The 24747-nt window shown below is 55.4% G+C and overlaps 2 protein-coding genes across 2 annotated transcripts; one reads left to right on the top strand and one right to left on the bottom strand.

Moving 5' to 3' along the window:
* The first annotated feature begins 8373 nt into the window (after nt 1-8373).
* On the top strand, nt 8374-12022 carry ZNF784 (zinc finger protein 784). The gene is made up of 2 exons (XM_006750013.3): nt 8374-8475; nt 10112-12022. Exons 1-2 carry the CDS (start codon nt 8398-8400, stop codon nt 10994-10996), a joined length of 963 nt encoding a protein of 320 aa, XP_006750076.1. The 5' UTR covers nt 8374-8397; the 3' UTR covers nt 10997-12022.
* On the bottom strand, nt 9800-24168 carry ZNF865 (zinc finger protein 865). The gene is made up of 2 exons (XM_081807349.1): nt 23802-24168; nt 9800-17783 (listed from the first exon to the last, which is right to left on the bottom strand). Exons 1-2 carry the CDS (start codon nt 24151-24153, stop codon nt 14578-14580), a joined length of 3558 nt encoding a protein of 1185 aa, XP_081663475.1. The 5' UTR covers nt 24154-24168; the 3' UTR covers nt 9800-14577.
* Between the last annotated feature and the right edge of the window lie 579 nt (nt 24169-24747).

Here is a 24747-nt window from a genome sequence, read left to right as displayed (position 1 = left end):
TTTGTTTTGCGTTTTGGTCTATTACGAACAAGGCTACTAGAAGTATTCTCATACGTGTCATTTGGTGGATATAAGGACACACTTCTTATGAGTGTGCATCTGGGAATGGAAGTGCTGGGACCTGGAGTACGTGTCCGCTTAGCCTTAGTGTGTATTAATGGTCTTCTAGGTGGCTGCAGCAATTTGCATACCGTCAGCAGTGTACGTAGGTTCCAGCCGCTTCACACCCTCCCCAACACTTGATCCTGAAAGTCTTTACTCTCAGCCTGGCGGGTGGGAAGTGTATCTCATTTCATACCTTCCTGATGCCCAGTGATGCTGAGCACATCTGCCTGTGCTCACTGGCCACTTTAATAGCTTCTGTTCTGAAACATCTGGTCCATTTTTAAGTGGAGGGATCTCTCTCGATGGCCAGGGAGGAGGCTTGGCAGGCTAAAGAAACCAAGATCTGGAAAAGCCGCACAACGTGCTCACGTTACACAACATTCCCAGTCCACTGGACTGCCATCATAGAACACCAGATCCGGGGTGGGAGAAATGTACTTCTCACAGTTTGGGAGGCTGGGAAGGCTATGGTCAAGATGCCGGCAGATTCAGTGTCCAAATTCACAGACAGCACCTTCTCTCCTCACATGGAAGGGGCGAGGAGGTCTCTGGAGTCTCTTTTATAAGAGCACTAAACCCATTCATGAAGCCTCCACCCTCATGACCTAATCAATTCCCAAAGGCCCCGTCTCCTAATACCAACACACTGGGGATTAGGTTCCAACATATGAATGTGGGGAGGGGGGAGCCGTAACCATTCAGTCTGTGCAAACAGCAAATCAGGCACATACACACAGTCTTCATCCTAGCACCTGAGTCTCTGATAGTGAATATGGTCAGACACTGCCCCATCTACATCCCCCAACTTAACGCACTTGCCAAGAATCTAGGAAGCAGCTGTGGTACAAAGGGCAAGAAAAAGAAGCTGGATGGATGAGGTGGGTGCTTCCAGAGGTCATGCGTAGTTCAAGTCCAAGTGGGAGGTGCTGCAGGACCTGAAGGAAAAGGCCGCTGGGTGAACCCAAAGACACACCAGAGCTTGACGAGGATGCAGGGAAAACTGGAACCCTCAGACATTGCTGGTGGGAATAAAAAAATGGTGTGTCTCCTCAAAACGTTACAGATGAAAATTTACCATGTGACCCAGCAATTCCATTTGCAGGTAGATACTCAACAAAACTGAAAACACACGTTGATACAAAACCTTAGGCATGAATGTTCAGAGCAGCATTATTCGTAAGAGTGAAAACGTGGAGAGAAACCCGATGTCCACCGGTGTTTGAGAAGTGGATGAATCCTATGTGGTGTATCCATTCCATGCACTATTACTCAGCCAGGACTGAACAAGCCTGGAAAACTACTTGTCCTTCAGAGTGACAACGCGTAAAGCCCGCAGGCAGGGTCACTGGCTGGAGACATCAACAGGTCCTAGCCCCAGGCACTTGGACTATAAACTGCATCGTCTTGGGAGGATTTTGAGCTAGGCAGGGACTCTACCATGTGAGGGCTTTGGGATTCCTCTGAAACTAGTGGCCTGAGGTCAGGAGGCGAGAAGCCTGGGGGGAACCTGGAGGTCGGCAGGAGTCAGAGGATGCTTTCTGGAGGAAAGCTTCTGAAAGGCCTGTGGTGGCGGGCTGTTGGAAGTCGAGGGACGAGGGAGGGGCCTGGTGCTGAAATGCAAGCATGAGAAAGAATGAGGTCCGAGCAAGCGGTGATGCACATCGAGATGGCAAGAGCGATGCACAGGGAACCCTAAGTTCTCGCTGTTCGTGCTCCATGGGCAGACTGCAATGCCCTGGAGAATCTCAGCGCTGCAGAGAGGAATTCACCCCGGAGAATACCACCAGCAGCAGCCCGCGCGCGGTTCGGGGTCCGTGCAAAGGCATTATTCCGCTCGGCGCCTTCACACCTGCTTTTATTCAGTCACCCCGCGAGGTAACACACAACCATTCCCGTTTTGCAGGGAAGAAGACTGAGGCTCAGAGAGGGAGTTCACTGCTCAAGGGCACGCGGGCACCGATAAAGCACCAACATCCCTGCAGCCGAGAGTCCGTCGGGTCGCAGCTTTACGGCGCCTTCGGAGGCCGAGCCCCTTCCCTATACCCCCTGTCTTCCGCCCCGCCCACCACGGCCCTTCCAGCCTCCGCCGGCCTCTCTATGGTCTCCCCGCCGCCCTGTACACACACGCTTCCTCTCGTTTCCCTCCCAGCCTGGCTGTTCTATCCGCCGCCACCCTCTCTATGGTTCCCACCCCCACCCCCACCCCCGCCGCTCACACGGTGTCGGCTCTTTCTCGGAGTAACTCAATCCCGGCCTTCGGCCTCTCGCCCCGCTCCGAGCCGAGCTGGGGCGGCCTCTCTGGTCCGGCTGGGCGGAAGTGGCGCCCACCGGGAGAGCGCTCGTACGGAAGGCCCGGGCAAGGAGGGACCGCGACCTCCAGGGAGAGACCCTGGAAAGACGGTGCGCCATGCAGGCCCTCCCTGGAAAAGGCTCCGGCTGGAAACGCGAGGCCGGGAGAGGAAGGGTCCGCTTTCCGCTCGGCCCCGCCCCCGAGGAACTGGGATCCCAGAAAGATCACCGTGTCCAGAGGAGGTTCCTGCCTCGTGTTTCATTGTTGTTTCCACAGCGCTGGACACAGACCAGGAAATTGGGAAATGCCCACTCGGGACACAGACCGGGGAAAACGAGGCCGAGAAGTAGGAGGGAGCTCGGCCAGGACTCGGGGATGTGGGGCCACTGCGCCCCTGACGCCCAGTTTGCAGAAGCTCAGTGGGTTTTCTTTTTCCTCTTAAAATAGGCGAGGTCGCAGATCCCTGGAGGGCTCCTCAGGGAGCCCTGCAGGGCCCTCGCAGTCGGCTCCTGTCAATCAAATAATATAGGGGGGAGAGTGTGTTGGAGCTGAGTCAGGCAGGAAACTCCTAAAAGTACTACATCCACTTGTAAATGTGGGGGTGGCGTGGTCACTGTCACCTGTTAAGTTTTGTAATTGGTGGGAATTTGTTTTCTCATAATAAATGTGCACGTGCATACCTTATTTCGTGTTTCAAATTTTGTGTTCCTTGTTGTGTAAGTCGCACCCCACAAAACCTGGATCTGCCCCCTGCTCTCACACTCAGTGAGCTCTCAGCAAACACTAGTTATTATTGTCGGTGTTATTTTCGTTTGCAGACCCTGCAACAGGAAGGTGTGAGGATGATCTATTCTTTGAGGATTCCTATTGGCTTAGGACTCCAGACAACCATAATTACCAGCTACTTATTCATTCACATACTTATGTATTGACTCATTAATGTAATACATGTTTACTGAATACCTGTCACATCCCAGACACTGGTGTGGGTGCTGGAGATGCAGGGGGAAATGATAATAACCATGGTCTCTGGGGCACCTGGGTGGCTCAGTCGGTTAAGCGTCTGCCTTCGGCTCAGGTCATGATCCCAGGGTCCTGGGATCGAGCCCCACATCGGGCTCCCTGCTCGGCGGGAAGCCCGCTTCTCCCTCTCCCACTCCCCCTGCTGGTGTTCCCTCTCTCGCTGTCTCTCTCTCTCTCGTTCTAGTAAATAAATAAATAAAATCTTAAAAAAAATAATAACCATGGTCTCTACCTTTATTTATTTATTAGGATTTTATTTATTTATCTGAGAGAGAGCACAAGCAGGGCAGACGGAGAGGGAGAAGCAAGGCCCCCACTGAGCAAGGAGCCCGATGCGGGGCTCGATCCCAGAACCCTGGGATCATGACCTGAGCCAAAGGCAGATGCTTAACTGACTGAGCCACACAGGTGCCCCTAAAAATCAGATTTTAAAAATCATCCACAGGCTCAAGGGGCACCTGCCTGGCTCAGTGGGAAGACCATGCAACTCTTGATCTCAAGGTCATGAGTTCAAGCCCCACACTGGGTGTAGAGATTACTTAAATAAATAAAAAACAATAAATAAATATTATCTAGAGGCTCCCTCAACTCCATGTTATATTATGGAAATTTACAACCATAGAGAAAAGATGGAAGAATTGCATAGTGAACATCCATATACCTACCTTACAGGCTTATGTTTAAATGTCATCTACAGTTTGATCCTAAAAGATCATGTTCAGCTAATTCTTTTTTTTTTAGCAGCTTCATTGAGATATAACTCACATACCATGTAATTTACCCATTTAACTGATGATTCAATAGTTTTTAGTATATTTGCAGATATGTGCAGCCATCAGCACAATTTTAGAACATTTTAATCACTTCAAAAATAAATCTTGTACTCTCTAGCTATCACTCCTCTATTCCCTCAACCCCAGTCCACCCATCCTCTGGCCCTTAAGGAACCACAAATCTACTTTCTTTTTCTTTTTTTTTTTTTTTAAGACTTTATTTATTTATTTGTCAGGGAGAGAGAGAGAGCACAAGCAGGGGGAGCGGCAGGCAGAGGGAGAAGCAGGCTCCCTGCTGAGCAAGGAGCCCGATGTGGGACTAAATCCCAGGACCCTGGGATCATAACCTGAGCCGAAAGATGATGCTTAACCGAATGAGCCACCCAGGTGTCCCTCTGCTTTCTGTCTCTGTAAATTTCCCTGTTCTGGATAGCTTGTATGAATGGAATAATAAAATATGTGGGGTTTTGTGTCTGGCTTCTCTCACTGAGCATAATGTTTTCAAGATTCATTCATGTTGTAGCATGTATCAGCACTTCATTCCTTTTTGTGGAATAAAAAATAATTATCTTATGGATAATATATATTATCCACGTAATATATATATTACTTTTTTTTTTTTTTTTTTTTTTACTCAGTCATGAATTGATGGACATTTGGGTTGTTTCCACCTTTGGCTATTATGAATAGTGGTGCTATAAGCATTTGTTTACAAATTTTTGTGTGAACAAATATTTTCATTTCTTTGGATACATCCCTAGGAGTGGAATTTCTGGGTCATATGGTAACCCTAACAGCCAATTCATTTAAAAAGCAGGGGATCCAGCCCAGCAAGGAGAAGTGATGTGCTCACAGGAGGGACAGAAGGAAGCAAGAGTAGACCCCACATCTTCTGATTCCAAGCCCGGGACTCTTTCTGCCATTTTATAGTGGCTCCATGCACCAGACTTCTAGCATCAGATCATGCAATAGAGTACTACATGCAATTAATGTAGTACCAGGCCATGAAGGACTCAGGCAAACAGGGGGAAAGGCAAGGAACCCACAGCTATTGAGCACCAGTTAGTTCCAGGAATTGCACTAGACCTGTAGCATTTTCCATCTGCGGTGCTCTCAATACAATCCCACCCAAGCAGCATGGCGCTGCCCACTTTGTGCATGACAGCTGGATACTGAGAAGGCACATCTTGCCCAAAGTTGCATAGCAAGTGGATAGATGGCTCTGAACCCAGTTTTGTCTGGCTTGAAAGTTTATGGTCACTCCACTGAACTATGGTCTCCTCCACAAATAGTTGTCTCTAGCTCTGATACCCAAATTCTTCTATATCTCCATTAATTTAGCTACTCATCCATTCATTAATTTGTTCGTTCACTCACCAAACATTCACTGAGGCCTTCCGAGGATGCAGAGATGAAACAGACCCCCAGCCCACAAGAAAGGAGAACAGAGGATGAGCTCTGTGCTAGATGCAGTATCATGAATTATCTCATTTAATAGAAGGAATCTCATTGAAAAACCATGTCACGCCCATCAGATTGGCAAAGATTAAATCTGACTATCAAATATTAATAAAGACTTTAAGCAACAGGAGCTCCCATTCATTGCTGGTGGAAGTGTAAGTCAGTAATAATTATAGCTAATATATAGTTCCTACATTACACTTTACAGATAATGGCTCATTTAATCATCATAGCACCTAACACTTAACCCTGTTAAATAAGTACTATTATTTTTGCTTTACAAATGAGAAAACAGAGGGCTACCTTTCTCATTAGACACAGCAGGTACATACAGTGCCTAGGGCCCATGACACTTTTAGGAGCCCACGAAAAATATTTTAATTTTGAAACCAGAAGAAAAAAGAATGTAATCCAGCCTAGCTTATGTTCATCTTTATACCAACACAGTCATAAAATATAATTTTAAATATATTTTTTGAAATGAAGGGGCCCCCGAAGGCAGAAATGCCAGGGCCCATGAAAACACTGGAGACACTGAGTGGTTAAATAATTTACTCAAGAGGGGCGTGTGGGTGGCTCAGTCTGTTGAGCATCCAACTCTGAATTTTGGCTCAGGTCATGATCTCAGGGTCGTGTCATCGAGCCCTGCATCAGACTCAGTTCTGAACGTGGAGTTTGCTAAAGTTTCTCTCTCTCCTTCTCCCTCTGCCCCTCCCCCTACTCTCTAAAATAAATAAATAAATATTTTTAAAAATAATTTACCCAAGAGCCCCCAGGTAGTAAGTGGTGGAGTTACTAGAAAAGAAACTGAATAATAAAGATGGGAGTTGAAGATGTTAATAAACTTTGATCCAGCAATTCAACTTCCAGTGATATAATATAGAAAAAGCTCTCTTTGGGGTTCAAGGAGACATGAGCAAGAATACTCATGGCAGTATTGTTTGTAATAATAAAAATTTGGAACCGACCCAATGTCCAACAATAGGAGAATGAAAACATGTAATGGGACATTATCATCAGTGGGATATCACACCAGCATTGACATCAGCAGTAACTAGACTACATGTATCGATGTATACAAATGTAAGAAGGGGAGGAGAAAAAAGTTAGAGAACATTAGACTGAAATTGTATCATTTAGTAGAAAAATTTTTAAGTTGATTTATTTTTTAATAATCTCTACACCCGGGGCGCCTGGGTGGCTCAGTCGTTAAGCGTCTGCCTTCGGCTCAGGTCATGGTCCCAGGGGTCCTGGGATCGAGCCCCGCATCGGGCTCTCTGCTCAGCAGGAAGCCTGCTTCTCCCTCTCCCACTCCCCCTGCTTGTGTTCCCTCTCTCGCTGTGTCTCTCTCTGTCAAATAAATAAAATCTTAAAATAATAATAATAATAATAATAATAATAATAATAATAATAATCTCTACACCCAATGTGGGGCTTGAACTCACAAGCCCGAGATCAGATGTTACACGGTCTTCCGACTGAGCCAACCAGGCACTCCTAATTTATTAGAAAAAAAAAATTATTTTTTTAAAGATTTTATTTATTTACTTGAGAGAGAGAGCATGAGCAGGGGGGAAGGGAAGAGGGAGAGGGAGAAGCCAACTCCCCGTTGAGCAGGGAGAACAACGCAGGGCTTGATCCCAAGACCCTGGATCATGACCTGAACCGAAGGCAGACACTTAAATGATTGAGCCACCCAGGCGCCCCTTATTAGAAAAAATTTAAAGCACACAGAACAATTTCGTATGTGTAGGAAAATAAGGAAGACATGCCTGGGAATGATAAACAGAAAACGCAAAATCTAACCTCAGGGGAGGGTGGGAGAATGGGGGAGGGGTACACAACTTAGATTGTATCTGTAACGTTGTGTATTTTAAGGTTATTACTGAGTATGGGCAGTTTATATTACTGAATACTCATTTATATACTTTATAATAAAATAAATGCAAATAAAAGGCTCCGTATGTGTATCAGTTAAGATGGAACAGCTTACACCTGTAGTAGGAACCACCACAATGGCTCAGCGGCTTAACAAAATAAAACGTTTTTTTGTACGCTACATAAACGCTGCAGCTCAGGAGGTCCAGCACCAAGCTCTGTTCACTGTAGACGCTCTGGAACTCGGGCTGATGGCAACCAGCCGATGCCAAGCACGGATGGGCAGGGGGGATCCTGGCGAAGGGCCCGCAGGCTCTCGCCGCGAGCTGAAGGTGATGCACCTGCTCTCTCTGACAGTCCACTGGCCAAGGAAACCCACCGGGGCCACGACCAAATTCAAAGGAAAGTGCAATGTTACCATGTCCCCCAGAAGGGGGAGAAACAGCTCATTTAGGAACGATGGTAGTGTTTAAGCATCACCTACCATGGCGTCCCAAGAAAACCTAAGGGTGTTCAAAGGTGTCCCATACCTCTTTTCTCATCGAGTTTTCACAACACCTCTCCAGTTTTATAGAGAAGACTATGTGTACGTGGCCCAGAGCGGTGTGGCGACTTCTCCACGGTCGCCCATGTGCGTTTCCAGACGTCGCACCGACCTGTGGGTGTTTGCAAGCTCCCAGGGCCCTCGGGGTCGCTGACAGGTGGTCAGAAGGGACGCGGCACGCCCCCCGGGTGGGCGAGGCGCGGCCTTCGCAGAGCCACGCCCCCTGCCCGCCAGTGTGCGCCTGCGCGGCGCCTCTGACGACGGTCCGAGCCCCGCCCCCTCCCACAGGGACCACGGGCCTGGGGGCGGGGCCTGGGCACAAGATGGCCGCCGCGAGCCCGGAGCCCCCGAGTCCGAGCTCAGCGGCCCCGGAGCCGCGATCCCCGGAGACGCCGGACCTGGTGCGGGCGGGGAAGTGGCCTGGGCCGGGGACTCGAGGCGGGAGGAGGTCTCAGGGCAGGGGGCGGGGCCGGGGCGGGGCCAATGAAGGCTGGGAGGGGGAGGTATTTAGGGCTCCGGGTCTGGAGGCGGTGCTTCTCGGGGTGCGCGAGGGGCGTGGCCTAAGGAGGAGCCAATGAGAGTGGGGGCGGGGCCCTGGCGGGGCGGGGCCAGAGGAGGGGGTTGGGTGGAACATCTGGGAGGGGGATGAGTCCAGGGAGAGGTCTCAGAGATTGAGTTTGTGTAACTACGGGGCGGGATCTTCCGAGGGGCGGGGCCTCAGAAATTCTGGGGCTATTGGACTTGGGTGGAAGGTTGGGAAGGTGACCCTGAAAGACAAATGCGGGTAGTTATGGTCGGGGCACCCACGTTGGAGTGGGGTAATGATTCCGCAAGAGTCCGAGTGACGTGTCTCGAATGCCTAAGGGAGGATTTTGGGGGGAGGAATGACTGCTCCAGGTGACTTAGGAGCTTTCCCCACTCAGGACTGGAGAGTAACAACAAACATTTCCTGAGCTCCTACTTAGGCTCAGTATATAGAGAGGTGAACAAAACAGATGAGGATTGTATTCTCTTCGAGCTCACAGTCTAGAGGAGAGAGACAATAAAGGATATTTATTGTGCTACATGCTATAAAGGAAATAAAGAGTGAGCTGATAGAGTGGGGGTGAAGGGGGGAGCTAAATTTAGATGAGAGGAGTCAGCTGTGTGCCAGCTTATATTTACACTGGGGTCGGAGACCAGCCGGAGCCAGATCATGATGGGTATTATGATGACGGCTTTGGATTTTAAATGCAGTTGAAGCCAGGGGAGGGTTTTGAGTGGGAAAAGGACTATCTCATTTCCATTTTCAAAAGGCCAGTCAGGCTGCTTTGGGGAGGTAGCAGACCTAGAAACAGGGGTTCTGCTCAGGAGGCTTTTTCAGTTGTCAGGCCAAGAAATAATTGGCTTTTAACTGGGGTAGAGGAGAGAAGTGGCCGGATCCGTGATGCGGTTGGGACAGGAGTGGAAGTCTTGATAGGGATACTGCAGAATCCTGGAGGATGGAGAGCAGGATCTGGAAACTGAAGGGCCCAGTATGCTACAAGGGAGATGGGTGTTTTTTTGTTTTTTGTTTTTAAAGAATTTATTTATTTATTTATTTATTTGACAGAGAGAGACACAGCGAGAGAGGGAACACAAGCAGTGGGAGTGAGAGGGAGAAGCAGGCTTCCTGCCAAGCAGGGAGCCCACTGCGGGGCTCGATCCCAGGATCCTGGGAACATGACCTGAGCCAAAGGCAGACGCTTAACGACTGAGCCACCCAGGCACCCCAAGATTTTATTTATTTATCTGACAGAGAGAGACACAGCGAGAGAGAGAACACAAGCAGGGGGAGTGGGAGAGGGAGAAGCAGGCTTCCCGCCGAGCAGGGAGCCCGATGCGGGGCTCGATCCCAGGATCCTGGGATCATGACCTGAGCCGAAGGCAGATGCTTAACCACTGAGCCACCCAGGTGCCCCGAGATGGGTGTTTTAATAAGTGGGGGCGTGCTGGGGAGGCCCTGAGGAAGGGTCCACAGGCTCCTGGTTTTTTCTCCCCGCCCCGCCCCCCCCCCAGGTCCTGGTGCCAGATGACGGCCGCCCCGCCGCACCCCCGAGTGACCTCATCGAGATCCAGGTGGTGAGGGTGACAGACACCACGCTGGTGCCCGAGCCCCCGGAGCCAGGTTCCCTCCACTGTGCCTTGTGCCCAGCTGCCTTCCGGCTGGTCTCTGAGCTGCTATTCCATGAACATGGCCACCTGGCAGCGGCGGAGGGCGGCGGGCAGGGCGGGGACCCCAGCCGGTGTCACGTGTGTGGCCACAGCTGTCCGGGCCCCGCCAGCCTCCGCGCGCACTACAGCCTGCACACGGGGGAGCGGCCCTACCGCTGCCCCCTGTGCCCCCGGGCCTTCAGGGCCCTGGCGTCCCTGCTGCGGCACCAGCACCGACACGGGGTGGAGCCAGCGCCCTCTCAGGGGCCCCCGGAGGCGGCCGCGGCTCGGGATCGGAGGCCCGGGGCGCCGCAGGAGAGGTCGGAGGTGGTGCTGGCGGCGGCGGCGGCGGGCGCGGCGGCGGGGAAGCCTTTCGCCTGCAGGTTCTGCGCCAAGCCGTTCCGCCGCTCCTCGGACATGCGCGACCACGAGCGGGTGCACACGGGCGAGCGGCCCTACCACTGCGGCATCTGCGGCAAGGGCTTCACGCAGTCCTCGGTGCTGAGCGGCCACGCGCGCATCCACACCGGCGAGCGCCCCTTCCGCTGCGCCCTGTGCGATCGCACTTTCAACAACTCCTCTAACTTCCGCAAGCACCAGCGCACCCACTTCCACGGGCCAGGGCCGGGGGACTCTGGCAGCCAGCTGGCGTCAGGGCCCGAGGGGCCAGGGAGTGGGTGTGGGCCGGGAAGCAGTCTGGAAGAAGGGCAAGGGGAGGTGGCCAAGGTGAAGGTGGAGGTCGACCAGTAGGCTGGGAGAGCAGGGCCGTGGGAGCATTAACACGGGACAGGGAGTAGGAGGCAGATCGCAGGGGAGGGGGTGGGTGGGAAAAGGAGGCAGGAGAGGGGAGATTGGGGGAGAGGTGACAAGAGCTAACAGAGATGGCCACGAGCAGCTAGTGCGGGAGAACACAGAGCCAGTTTTGGGACACCCACAAACCCATACAGCACCTCCATGAGACTCAGAAAGGCACAGACACCACCCTGTGGGTGCTCGGTTAAATGTGAGGAACATGGGCTGGATTCCACTGCCCAGTCTGCCTGCTCGTTGCGTTGTCCTCGTGCAAGACACAGCTTGTCCCAGCAGAGCCTGGGCACTACAGCGGGGGAGCCAGGGTTGAATGGAAGGGACAGAACCAGGGGCTGCCCTGGTGTCTCTGGGCTAGCCCTTCATCTGCAGAACCGTGGACTATCTTGGGGCCTAGGGTGGGCCAGGATGGAATCTTTTCCTACCTCACTGGATTGCACTGAACCTGGGATGCCTACCCACCCTCAGGCAGAAGACGCCCACCAGGTCCTCCATAGAGACTCTGGGATCCCATCACCTTGAAGCCAGAGGGTCCCCACGTCCTAGCCAAGAGCTCTCAAGCCTCAAGGATGTAAGCCTGACCATAAAGATCTTGACTCCAAGAGCTGCTCCCGCTCCCATGGTGGTCCCTCCTTAACCCACCGACTCCGAAGCAACAAAAAAAATCCGGACAGCAAACAGCCACCTAATATCCCTCTCATAAGGCTTTAGGTTCAGAGCCCATGGCCCCCAGGGCTACAAAGTAGTCTCAGGTTTCTCTGATTTCCTCCACTCCCAATGTGAAGCAAACAGCTTAATGCCTGACCCAAGGCTACCCCAAGGAAGGGCTGGGAGATGGCAGCATGGTGGGCTGGCCTGTGTACAGTGGGTGTGGGAAGAACTGAGTCACTCTGGTGGGGGCGTGAGGAGGACCGGGGAGCTGGAGGGGGGAACCTCCAGTTCTCCTATTAAAGGACTTTCTGAAGGGTTTATCTATGTCAGTCTTGTGTTTGGGGGTGGGGGCAGAGGGCCCACACAGTGGTCTTGCCATGAGCAGTGAATTGCAGCATCTCTCTCTCCAAAACCGTTTCCTCATTTTTAGATCTCTATTCAGTGATACGTGTTTCAGCTGTGGCGTGGATGTCAGGGAAGTTTGGCAAAAGGAAGGGACTCCTGTGATCAGTACGCCTATCAAGGAGGGAGAGCCCTAGACTTGCACACCTTCCTGTTCACCCAACACCTCCCACGAGATACCCCCTAGGTCAGAGCACCAGCAGAACTCATTCCGTTTCCTCCAAAGAAATGCCTGTGGCATGAGCATCCAAGCTAGAAACTGGGTGGGTTCCTGAAGCCTTCACCCCTCGTGCACTCATCTAATCCCTATCCTCATCCCTTTCCTGCTGTTGAGCCAGCTAAGTATCTTTGAAATCTGAACACTCTTCATCACCACTACTCTTGTGGGCCAAGCCAACAGTGGCCCCACAGTTGGATACCTACCCAGCAGCACCGTCTCCAGTCTCCATACTACAGCCTCATGGACCCACTGCTCCTTGTGGCTTTGAGACAGGATCACAAGCATAAACGCCTATAGGAGCGGGGTGGCTGTGTCAATAAATGAGGGAGGTGGCTGGATGCAAGGGGGAAAGCACAGCACCAGTGACACATGGCAGCTGACACTTGCGCTCAGTGCTGAGCTTCGAGGCCGGGCAGGAGTTGGTGGCAGATCCGAGAGTGTGTGCTCTGTTTGAAGAGGGCGGAGGTTACCCAGCTCTGGGGGAGGGCAGGCTGGGTTGCTAAATCTTGCAAATTTTTCAGAAGTTGCATTAGTTCATTGTGCAAAACCTTCTGATTTTCAAATGTTGGCAACTAAGTCAAACTTTGTTTTTTTTTTAATGCATGAGCTAAACAAAGGGTGTCAGCGGCTTGTGCCCAGCAGCTGCCAGCTGCCAGCCTCTAGCCTACAACATCGTCTAAGCTTCACTATTTGGAATCCAAAGCCCTTCAGGATGCAGCCTCCCATACCCCAACCTCTCCCCCCATACTCATCTTTTAAGATTCTCTGGAATAGCTGGGTCTAGTTAGGCACACTAAACCCTCCACCTAGAATTCTTTGCTCACATTACCTGGCAAGCCTCTGTGGCTTTTGTTATTGTTCGGGCATCACTTTCTCCTCCGGGAAGCTTGGCCAGCCCCCAGTCTGATAAGGTGACTCCTCCATGCTCTCAGCCCCCAGCGATCATTCCACGTACTTTCATGGTGGTGCCCCCGGGGCACGGGCACCGGGTGTGTCTTATGCTGGACCTTCAGCACGGGCATACGTTGGCCACGCTAGGTTGCTGCCCTCGTGTGGGTCCAACTGGACCTGCCCAAGCAGTGTCCCTGAACCAGCTTGGTCTTCAAGTTTCAGTATTGAGGCACCCTGGGCCTGCAGCCCCGGTTCTACCACGGACTTGCTAGGTGTCCTTGGAGCTTCTTTCTTCTCCCAGGACCTCAGCCTCCTCTTCTGACAGATGGGAGAACCGAACGCACGTTGGAAGGGCACATGGCTCGCTGTTGCAACAATGGAAATGAGGGCTGTTGGAAGGGCTTTTGAAGCTCCTCCAAATTATCCCGGAGGGACAGGCATGATGGGTGAGGCTGTAAGAAACATGGGTCCGTACAACGCTGGGACACGGCAATGGCTTAACAAGGGATCTCTTCCACCTTACTCGAGGGCAAGGAGCATATCCAATTCGTGTTTCCACAGTGTCCAGTGAAGCACCCGGCAGACAGGGGGCTTCAGGAAATGCCGGCCAAGCAGACAAATGCCGAAAACATCTTTGAAGGGGAAGGAGTCCGGGTACACTGTCAGTTTCCGAGAACAGAAACTTACCTGTCTTGTTCATCTCCCTTTGCTCAAGGTGCAGACTACAACTTGGATATGGTAAATCCTCAGCAATTACCAGTTGAATGAGGCAAAGCAGAAAACATGAGGACGCGGCAGAGGGTGCTGGGGAATCCAAATCCCTGGGAAACAAAAGTTCTCAACTTTCTCTTTGTCAGCACTTAATCCCCTCTCCCTGGGATGCAAGAAAGGACTCCAGCGGCCCTGTGGTAAGATTTATTATTCTCCGCTCTGTACAAGCCGCGTCTGCCACCCCGCCCCCACCCCACAATCCAAAAGAGCACCCAGTCCCCTTGTGCCCTCCCAACTCCACTTATACTCCACTTCCCAGCCAGATCCCAAAGGAATGGGGAGGGGCAGTTCAGACCCACATCCTCCACAAAAGCTCACTGGGGGACAGAATGCTGCGGGGGGGGGGGGCGCTGATGAAGGTTACAAAACGGGACTGGACGGAGGATCAAGTTCAGTGGCTGGCAGGATGAGACGAGGACCAGAGAGGTCCGGGATGGGAGTGATCCAGTCTTGAGTCTGTAGGGCATGGGCCTTAAAGGAGACTAGTCTGTCTGGAGTCCTGAAGGATGGCTGGGGCAACAGCGAGGAGGGGTAAGAGTCTGATCAGCAACTGGGGACGGGTGAGTGCGCAAGGGGACGCCCCTCCCTGTCAGGCGTCCTTTCCCGCCAAGGTGCCCGCCCCCGGCCCAGGACCCCCGAGACCCTCGGCTTTATGAGCCAGGCGGTGTTTCTTGAGGCCGTAGGTGTTGGCGAAGCCCTCGCCGCAGGAGGAGCAGCGGAAGGGCCGGCCGCCCTGGTGCGCCGCCAGGTGCTTACGGAAGTAGCCGGGGTCCTTGAAGGCCTTGAGGCAGGCCGGGCAGCGGAGCTCGGGCCGCGGCGGCTCGTGCGCGCGCTGGTGGCGCAGCACGGAGCTCAGGTAGAAGAAGCCCTTCCCGCAGTGCTCGCAGCGGTAGGCGCGCTCCCCCAGGTGCAGCCGCTGGTGCTCCAGCAGGTTGGAGCGGTAGCGGAAGGTCTTGCCGCAGGCGCCGCAGCGCTGGGGCCGGGCCACGGCGTGCAGCCGCCGGTGCTCCGCCAGGCTGGAGGACTGCGCGAAGCGCTTGGCGCACACGCCGCACTTGAAGGCGCGCTCGCCGGTGTGCACCACGCGGTGCTGCCGCAGGTACCAGGAGCGCAGGAAGCCTCGACCGCACACCCCGCACCGGTAGGGCCGCTGCTCGGTGTGGCAGCGCTGGTGGCGCATCAGCAGGGCTGCCTCCCAGAAGCGCTTGCCGCACACTGGGCAGCGGAAGCCCCGCTTCTGCCGGTGGCTGCGGCGGTGCAGGAGCAGGTCGTAGGCCCCAGCGAAGCTCTGGCCGCAGAGGCCACAGCCTAGGGTCCGCCGCACCAGGTGCACGTACTTGTGAGTCACCAGGCCCAGGAAATGCTTGAAGCTCTGGCCACACGTGGCACAGCTGAAACGCTCAGGACCTGAACTGGCACCCCCACCGCCCCCAGCCACCGCCGTCCCGCTGGCGTCATCACCCCCGGACACCCCTGCCAGCGCTGCCACAGCCGCCCCCACCTCTCCCGCCAACCCGTTGTCCAGCACACCGGCCGCGTCGGCGCTGCTGGAGCCATCCTGGGTCTGGGGGCCGCCGGGGGCGGGCGGGAGCAGGCGCTCGGGGGCTGCCTGGTGGACTAGCTTGTGCCACATGAGATTCTCGATGAAGCCGAAGGTCTTGCCGCACGCATCACAGCCGTAGGGCTTCTCCGCCATGTGAGCCTCCTTGTGGCTCATCACGTGGAAGAGATCGGGGAAGTGCTCGCCGCAGTCCGAGCAGGCGTAGCTCAGTGCATCCGCGGCCCCCGCAGAAGAGGCCGAGGCGCCCGGCCCGCAGGCCCCTGGCGCGCCCTGGGTGGCCGGGAGGCCGGCAGCCCCGGCCAGGGCGCAGGGCAGCTGGAGGCGGTGCACCTGGCGGTGGCGGGTGAGGCTCTGTGGGTAGCCGAAGACTTTGCCGCAGAGCTCACACTTGTAGGGCCGCTCGCGGGTGTGCACCACGTGGTGCTTGCTCAGGTGGAAGGACTCCCGGAAGCGCTTCCCGCACACGGGACACTGGTGGGGCTTCTCGCCGGTGTGGATGCGCTCGTGGCGCTTCAGAGTCTCGCGCCGCCCGAAGCCCCGCCCGCAGATGCCACAGCAGAACGTCTTTCCAGGGACGCTGGCGCTGGAGCCCCCGGCCCCGCTGGTCCCGGCCCCGCCAAGCAGCAGCGGGTGGGCCCCCAGCAGCGGGACGGGCACGGCGCCGTAGACCACTGCCGCCGCGGCGGCCGCGGCCTTCTCGCTATCTGTGGCCGGAGGGTCAGGGGGCAGGAGGTAGGGGCCCGCAGGGAAGGCGGGCGGGGGCTGCGGGACGGAGGCCCCCACGTCCTTGGGCGCGTCGGGGGCGGCGGGTGGGGCGTGCGCGGCCTTGTGCCGGAGCAGGCTCTGGGGTGCGGAGTAGGACTTGCCACACAGGTCGCAGGGGTACACAGGCCGAGGCCCCGCCGCGCCTGCGCCCGCGTGCGCCGCCTGGTGCTTGAGCAGGTAGGCGGCGTCGCGGAAGGCCTTCCCGCAGACGCCGCACGGCAGGCGCAGGAGGTCCGCCGAGTGCGTCTTCACATGCCGCTTGAGGCTCTCCCTGCGGTTGAAGCTCTTGCTGCACACCGAGCAGGAGAAGGGCTTCTCGCCGGTGTGGATGATCTGGTGCTGGTGGAGGTGGCTGGGCTTCTTGAAGACCTTCCAGCAGAGCGGGCAGGCAAACGGGCCCTCGCCGCCCCCCGCCGCGGGAGGGGGGACGCCCACCCCGGCGGGGGCACCGCTGCCTTCCGCGACGGTGGAGGCCACGGTGGCAGCGCCGGCGGCGGCGGAGGGCGGGGCGGGGGGGCCGGAGGACACGGGGGTGGGGGCAGCGGTGGGGGGCGCGCCGGCCGCGGGCGCGGGCAGGCCCAGCGGCGGGAGCGGCGCCCCCGGCTGAGGCGGGCCCCCGGCGGCGGGCGGCACGTCCTTGTGGCAGCGGCGGTGGCGGATGAGGCTGGACACGTGGTTGTAGGTGCGGCCGCAGACGCCGCACTCGTACGGCCGCTCCCCCGAGTGCACCAGCATGTGCTGGACCAGGTGCGAGGACTGCTTGAAGGACTTCTGGCACACGCCGCAGGGGAAGCGCCGCTCCATCAGGTACTTCAGCCTGCGGAAGTAGCCCTTGTCGTCCTTGCTGGGGTCGCAGGCCGCCCCCGCGGCAGGTCCGGGCGGGGTCTGGGAGGGGGCGGGAAGCGGCCCCGGGGTCCCAGTGGGGGACGCCAGCGCCGGCGTCACCCCCGGCCCGGATGCGGGCCCTCCGCGTTTCAGGTTCCCAAAAAGGTGCTGGTGTCCAGAGAGGTCGACGATGCCCCACTGCGGGGCGGGGAAGGCAGCATCAAATAGGGGGGGTGGGGGGGGGCCGAAGGCGGGCGGCAGGGGCGGGTCGGGCTTCTTGGCCTGGGAGGAAGAGGATGAAGAGGACGACGACGAGGACGACGACGAGGACGACGACGAGGACGGCGCCTCCGCCTTGGGTTTGAAGGTGGACTGGGGCGGGTAGTCGTACTGGGGCGGAGGAGGCTGGGGTGGGGGCTGGGGCGGCGGCCCGGGGGCGCAGGGCAGCGCGGCCACCGCCTTGGCGTGCTCCCCATAGAGTTCCATGGGCTCAAAGCGCTGGTGGTTGAGGAACTCCAGAAAGTCGAAGGGGTAGCTCTGGAAGTGAACCCCGTCCTCGCCCCCTATGCCGCTGCCCCCACCACCCCCGGCCGCACTGCCTGCTGCGTTTGCCTCCATCTCGGGCGGGGTGGGCGACGGAGACCCTGCAGAGAAGAGGATGGGGCTGAGCAAACAGGACCAGGCGCCGGCTCGGGAGCTGTGCGCGTTGGAGGACGTGTCCAAGTGCCGGGGACACACTCCATCTTCCAGCCTTGCTCCTCTCCTCTCCTGTCCTGTCCCTCCCCCCCATAGGGCAGACTTCTTCTCTGCCGCCGGCCACCTTCTTTGCTCCTCCTCTCCCATCCCTTCCATTTTCCCCGTTGTTTCTGGGGTCTTCACACATCCTCTCTACCCATCCCCCAGACCCCTTCCCCAGTGCTGCCTGCAGACCCTCGGTTCCCCACCCCCAATCTCATTCTCCCAGCATCCTGGCCTCTGGCCACAGTCCCCTGGCAAACTCTTGGGCATCGGCACGGCGCCCTACCCTCCTCTCCAAAACACACACACACGAGCCCTGTCCTCAATCCCTTCAGGTTTTGCCTCTGTAAAATGATAATAAAAGAGGGTGGACTCTAGAGCCAGAATGCCAGATACTCTGAGCCCCACCACATTTTAGCTGTGTGACCCCAGGCAAGTGCCCGAACCTCTCTGTGCTTGGCTTTCCTCATCTACAAATAAGAGGTGACAAAGCACATCCCTACTTCGCAAGGCTGATGTGAGGATCCAATAAGCACATCACGTAAGGCCTTCGGGTGGATGCTTCGGGCACTTCCCAGGCACTGGTAAAGTGGAAGGTATTCTATGGATACCACTCTCGCTGGTAGCGATAAAAAGTCAGGACAAACCAAGACAATGGAAATGAAATCAGTGTTGGGGGGAGGTGTTCTTTTACTACAAGGTGGGAAACAGAATGTGTTTGCCTGGAAGAAACAAGTTACGGCAGAAGGACAGGCACTGAGAGGGAAGGCAGCCTGACACAGTAGAAAATATGTGTGCGCCCTGCACCCGGGCAGACCTGGGTTCAAGTCCCATCTCCTTCCCGATCCACACTTTCTCCATTTCTAAAAGGGGGCGGCCCCTAGGCTGCAGGGGACTCAAGGGAGCTCACCTAGGACGTAAGGAAACACTTACTGGCAGAGCTTTCAGTCCCCAGGACCATCTGTACCTTCAGGTCATCACACACCTGGGAGGAGCCCGACCAGCGAGCAGCTGCCCAGGGAGTGCAGTTCCTGTCCTCGGCCCTGCCATGGCAGTCATCCTCTGGGCACCCCTCCTTTATAGTACTTTTCATTCCAGATGGCAGCTGTCCATGTCTGGACCCCCTACTCCCACCTGAAGCTCAGCTCCTACAATTAATTTTTGAACCTGAGCCACCCAGGGGGCTGTGGAAATGCCCCCACCAAGTCGGTGCAGAGCCAGTAGAGAGAAGAGCCCCCGAGGTGTGGCATGCTTCTTGGCCATAATCCCTGGCCCCTGGGGGTCTGGCTCTATGCCCAGCCCACGGAAGGGGTCAGTGGTGACTACCAAGGCCAGGGCCCATCAGCCCCCATCCATCCAGCTGGCTCTCTCCCCCCCACAGGTGAAAGGTGTCCCCTCCACTCCCCTCGCCAAGAGGCCGATATTTTTAGTCTCTAGCTCTGGGTGTCCTTGGATGAGATTCAACATCCTATGCCCTTCACACCCCCTCTAGTTCATCTGATCTCCAGAAGGAACAAAGGCATGGCTGGAGTGGTAGTGGAAGCCTGTAGGTGACACCTAAATCTGGGAGACCAGGCTAGAGTGAGCCGGGTGGGCAGAAAGAAGCACATGGTAGAATTGAGGCGGTTGGGAGGCGAGTGTCTTAGGGAAGAAGCCACCGCCCTGGCTCACCTCTGTCAGAGTACATATTAATAACAACAATTTGCCTGGGCATTTCCTACAGGCCTGATGTTCCAAGCCCATTACATATGTTAACTCAATCCCCACAAATCTATGAGACTATGACATAGGAACTACCATTATCCCCATCTGACAAAACAAAAGCACAGAGAAGTCAAGTGACTTGGTCACAGAGCAAGCCTGTGGCTCAGCCCACCCCCTCCCCGCACAGGGTTGTTTTACCAGGTTGCTCTCTAAGGTGGACAAAGGTGGGGTGGAACTGTGGGGGCAGGAGCCTTATTTGGGGGTGTTCTCTAGGTTATGGGGGGTCATGCCAGGGGCTGGGTGGGAGGGGAAGGGGGTCACCATCTCGAACGGATGCAGCAGTGATGTGGTGAGAATGTTCTCCGACATCAAGCCTCCGTCCTGTGCCTGCTTCGGGTCTCTGCTCAGATGTCGTGCCCACCCTGTCCTCCCTAACCCCTCGTCTTGCTGCATTTTTCACCACTGTCACTTCCATGACTTGCTGCATGTATTTCCTTCACCATGTGTTTACCTAAGAGGATGGGGATTTGGCCTGTCTTGTTTGCCGCTGTGGCCCCCCCCCAGCACCGAGCACAGCACCCAGTACAGTGTGGTTGCTTGGTTAAGGATTTGCTGATACGTGGGAATTAAACACACTCTTAAATCGCCAGTGGGTCCATGAAGAAATCTCAAGGAACCCCAGATGAATAAAAGTGAAATCACAACCTACCAAAACTTAGTGAAGATGCAGCTAAAGTAGGGCTCAGAGGTAAACTGATAGCCTACACTTATAAATATTTGTTGAATGAGCAAAGGGATGAGACTGAGCTATCCAGAACTCCCTGAGGGAGGGAGGGGGACATTTAGCAGAGGTGGAATTGACATGGGGGAGGGGGCCCCCAGAAAAGGGAATTTAAAGGGCAGTGATGTTATAAGGAGCGACTGACCCAAGGGCGAGTAGGAGAACGCTGAAGAGCTGCTGCCCTGAGGAGCAGGGAGTAGTCCTGGGGGGCAGAACTGATCAGGCTCACAGCCTTTCCACGAGGAAACGGGAGGCCTTTCCTCTTTCCAAGCCTTAAATTAGTGTCTTTCTAAGGAGAGACATATCATGGGAGGGTTTCGTGTGGAGAGTGGCATGATGGGGGGAGGCCCTCCCCAGGGCAGGAGTCATAATCCTAACAGCCATGTTTATTGTTCAATCGGTCTGAGCTGTGGCATCACCCCGATGCCTCACAGTGGTCCTGCACTGCTATTGGTCCCGCTTCATAACTGGGGAAACTGAGGGGGGGGTCATTTCCCCAAGGTCACGTAACCAGTAAAGGGGAAAGCAGGTATTGGATTCCAGGTCTCTCCGATACCAGGACTGGTGGGCCATTCTGTTGCACCAGAGTTGACTTGTGATGAAAGTCTAGTCTGTTAATAACAGTAACAGTGACACAGAGTAACACGTAATGTGAAGTGCTTTCTTCAGGCCAAGTGCTCTTCTAAACCCTTTACGTGTGTTGACTCAACAAGTCTTCCTGTTAACTCAAGAGGATGGTTACCGTTATTAACTCTGTTTTACAGAGGAAGAGACTGAGGGCTAGAGAGATCAACTAATCTCCTGAGGTCACAACAGTAACAGGCTGTAGTGGAGCAAGGAATTGAAGGAGGGCAGTGGGGCTCCACAGTGCGTTACTCACGACGGCATGCTGTCCTTCAATATTCGCTCTCCAAAATAAGGAAGGCCCCACTCCGCCTTATACTAGAAATATACTTCACCCCGCTTCCGTGCCACCTGGCCCTAGAGCTAGCCACCAGCATTTACTGAACACTAATAAGCACAGTTACTAGGTGCCTTATGTGGCTTGTCTCAATCAAACTTCGTAACAGGTTCATAAGATAAGCACTGCTATTAGTCTCATTTAATAGACAGGATGACTAAGGCCAAACCATGTCCCTCCTCTGCTCAAACCGTGCAGTGACACCCATCTCACTTAAAGTCAAAGTCTTTATGATGACCTGCATAGCCTCCACGGCCACCGGGCTGCTCCTCCAATGTGCCAACATTCCTGCCCCAGGGCCCTTGCATGGGCTGTTGCTTCTGCCTGGAATGCTCTGATTGTTATCTATACACTTCTCTCTCCCCCTCACCTCCTTCATGTCTCTGCTCAAATGCTCTCTCCTTGGTGAGGCTCTCTATGACCACTGTAACCTGTCATCCAGACCAACGTTCCTGCTCTTCCCAGCCTGCTTCATTTCTGTGCTTCCCTGTCAGCATCACCTAATAAACCACATATTCTGCTTGTCTTGTTGCCGGCCTCCCCCTCAAGAAGGTAGGTTCCATACAGGCAAGGGTTTTTATCTGTTTTGTTCACTGTTCTATCCCAGAACCTAGAACAGTGCCTGTCTCTGAAAATATATGTGAAATAAGTGAATGAATGGGGCTAGGAAAAGAGGGAGTGGTCTGTTCAGAGATGTGAACACTGGAAGAATGCAGGACTCACCCTCTTAACCACTTCACTCTTGGGGGGAGCTAGTAAGAGCAGCCCCCGCTTGGCCACAGTTGTCCAGGAGGGACAAGGTTCGCACACAGCTGTAAGTTTTTGGTGTGTGGTGTTTTGGAGCAACAAGATGACAATGGGAATCTTTTGAAGGAGGCCTTCTTGCCTTCTCCCTTGTAACCATACCCTGATCCTGCTGTATTTTCTTCACACAGGGTATTTTGTTTTTTAATTGTCCCATGAACTAGCATAGGCACTCCACGAGGGCAGGGGGTTTTGTCTATTCTGTTCTCTACCGCATCCCTAGCGTGCAACAGGTCCTCATCAAACACTTGTTGAACAAATGAATGAATGAACAAATGAAGAACATTTTGGGCTTGGTAGAGCTGACAAAGGCCAGATATTTGATCATAACACCCTCACCCCCGAGGCCCTGTGAGATCAAATTCTCTGTCCCCTTTTTCTTCTCTTCAATTTCTCTGCCCCAACCTCACTGGCCTCCCCTGGTGCTCTTCCACTCACCATGATCATGGCCACCTCAGGGCCTTTGCACTTGCTATTCTCTCTGCCTGAAACAGTCCACCCATATCTTTACATGGCTAAGTTACCTCTGCTAATTCAGGATTCATCTCTGAAGCAGCCCATCAGGCTCTGGGAGAACCCAGAAAGCAGCATTTTTCCTAGTCACTTGTTTTTGAACTCTCTCCTCAACTAGACTGTAAAACCCACAAAATGAAAGACTGGGTGTATCTCTCTCCTTCACCTGTGTATGCCCTGTACTTAGAACACTAAATGAATGAATGAATGAATGAATGCATGCATGCATGCCTAGGGAAGAGAAGAGGTCAGGCCATAGTGAGGCTGGGGGTCTCCTCTGGGGTGTCCAGGAAGATGAAATGGAGCTGGGTGAGAGGTGGCAGGCGGAGAGGGCTTAGGGCCAGGGAAAGAGGTGCAGCCTGAGGGACAGCCTCACGGTGGGGCACTGTTCTGCGGAAGGACTGAAGACAGGGGCTGCTCCCGGTGGGGGAGGGGAGGGAGGCGGGGCACAAGTATTTCATTGGAGCCTGGAGCTAAACAGGCAGCGATTTCTACCTGAAGGGGGAGAGGATGTGGGTGTGAGAGCAGAACTCTAGAGGGAGCTGTTCTACAGGGGGGTCGAGGGGCGGTGGAAAGGGGTATTCCCGAGAACCACGGCGGGTGGGGAGGGTGCAGAAGGACAAAAAGGCATTCTGGGCTGCGGACCAGCACAGAAGTATTTTTACACCAGGAGGAGGCGGGCGGGGCGTGTAGGACGTCTGGGGGCTGCTGTGTGTGCACAGAGATAAGAGGGGCAGTCCTGCAGCACAGCACTAAGGCGACACTCTGGAGGCAGCCTATAGGCAGTACTAATGGAGGGCTCACGGGCAGCTGCCCTCCATGAGGGAGGGCAATGCTGGTGGCATCTCGGGGGCTGTCCTGGAGGAAGCAATGACGGGGGATTATGCACAAGCGATCCTCCGAGAAAGCATTAGTGGGGGGCCCTGGCAGCAGTTTAACGGATCGCCACTAACGAGGGCGCTTTGGCAGCCGTCCTGCACGGGGGCGTTAATGGGGCAGATGTCCGGAGAGGTCTCATGAGCGAGCAGTGACTGGGGACCCCCGGCGAGGGCCCGGCGGGAGAGACACTGACGGGGACGTTGTGGGGACCAGAGCGGGCCAGGGCGGGACCCCCCGCCCCCGTTGCCCCCGGGCCCCCGGGCCACGCGCCCCGTCACTCACCGGCGCAGGGGTCTCCGCCGGGAGGAGGCCGAGGAGGCGGAGGAGGCGCCGCCGCTCCGGGGAGACCCGAGGGCCCGACCGGAAGTGCCGCCCCCTCCCCCTCCCCGGCAGCCCCGCGCCGCCCGCCTGCCCGCCCGCCCGGAAACGGAAGTCGCGCCCGTCTCCGAGGCGCCGGCGTGGAGGAGCGGAAAGAGGGGGCGGTGGCGGCGACCGGGAAGAGGAACTGCGCCTGCGCACTGGCTCGGAGGCGCGGACGGGGAAGCCTAGGCCGCTTCCGGTAGCCGAGCCGAGCAACGTGCGCCTGCGCCCTGAGCGCCCGCCTCCTAGGGCACCGCCCACACTCTCCGGACATCCGGTTAAAACACGCCCCTCGCGTAAATCTTGCATTTAAGCCCCGGCCCCGCTCGGAATCACGCCCATTTTCTGGCTTAATTGCTTAAGCCCCGCCCATTGTCTCAAAAAAAAATCCATCCTCCTCGCCCCAGCACCCACGATGTTTCTCCTGTTCTTCCCGACCTCCGAGTCCCCAAGAACTCCACCTCTCCCTCCTCAGCCCCGCCCACAGCCGCAGCTCTTTCTTCTCCACCGGGACTCTCAGAGGTCTTTAGGCTGCACCAAGCCCCCTGGTCTCGGGGGTTTCCTTTCCTTACTCCCTTCTTAGGTACCCCCTTCGCTCCCTTTGGCCTGAATAACAGTCATGCCCACCTCTTAGCTCCCGCCTATCCTAACACCTTGCTCTCCTGCAGTTCACCCTTTAAACCTCTCCTCTCAGATGAACCCTACTCATTCCTTCTAAACCGCTCCCACCTTCTGCCTGCCAACCCAACCAATTCAAGCCCCACCCTTGTTCTCAGCCCCTTCCCCTAAGCCCCGCCTATAATCCTCACATACAGCCTCACCCCTCAGTCCCGACCCCGCCCCCTGCTGCCTTGGCCACGCCCCCTCC

Source organism: Leptonychotes weddellii, chromosome 16 (genome assembly GCF_054177405.1).
Source record: "Leptonychotes weddellii isolate Sample4059 chromosome 16, ASM5417740v2, whole genome shotgun sequence".
NCBI classification, from domain to species: Eukaryota; Metazoa; Chordata; class Mammalia; order Carnivora; family Phocidae; genus Leptonychotes; species Leptonychotes weddellii.
The sequence above is the reverse complement of the archived record's forward strand: the minus strand, read 5'-3'. Positions and strand labels throughout refer to the sequence as shown.

Bases quoted from the DNA above. Each gene is read 5' to 3' on its own strand.
- ZNF865 (XM_081807349.1), bottom strand. From the start codon at position 24,153: ATGTCCGGAGAGTGTGGGCGGTGCCCTAGGAGGCGGGCGCTCAGGGCG. The intron at 17,784-23,801 runs GTGAGTGACGGG...TCTTCTCTGCAG, and splicing joins CGGCGGAGACCCCTGCGCCG to GGTCTCCGTCGCCCACCCCG.
- ZNF784 (XM_006750013.3), top strand. From the start codon at position 8,398: ATGGCCGCCGCGAGCCCGGAGCCCCCGAGTCCGAGCTCAGCGGCCCCG. The intron at 8,476-10,111 runs GTGCGGGCGGGG...CCCCCCCCCCAG, and splicing joins CCCCGGAGACGCCGGACCTG to GTCCTGGTGCCAGATGACGG.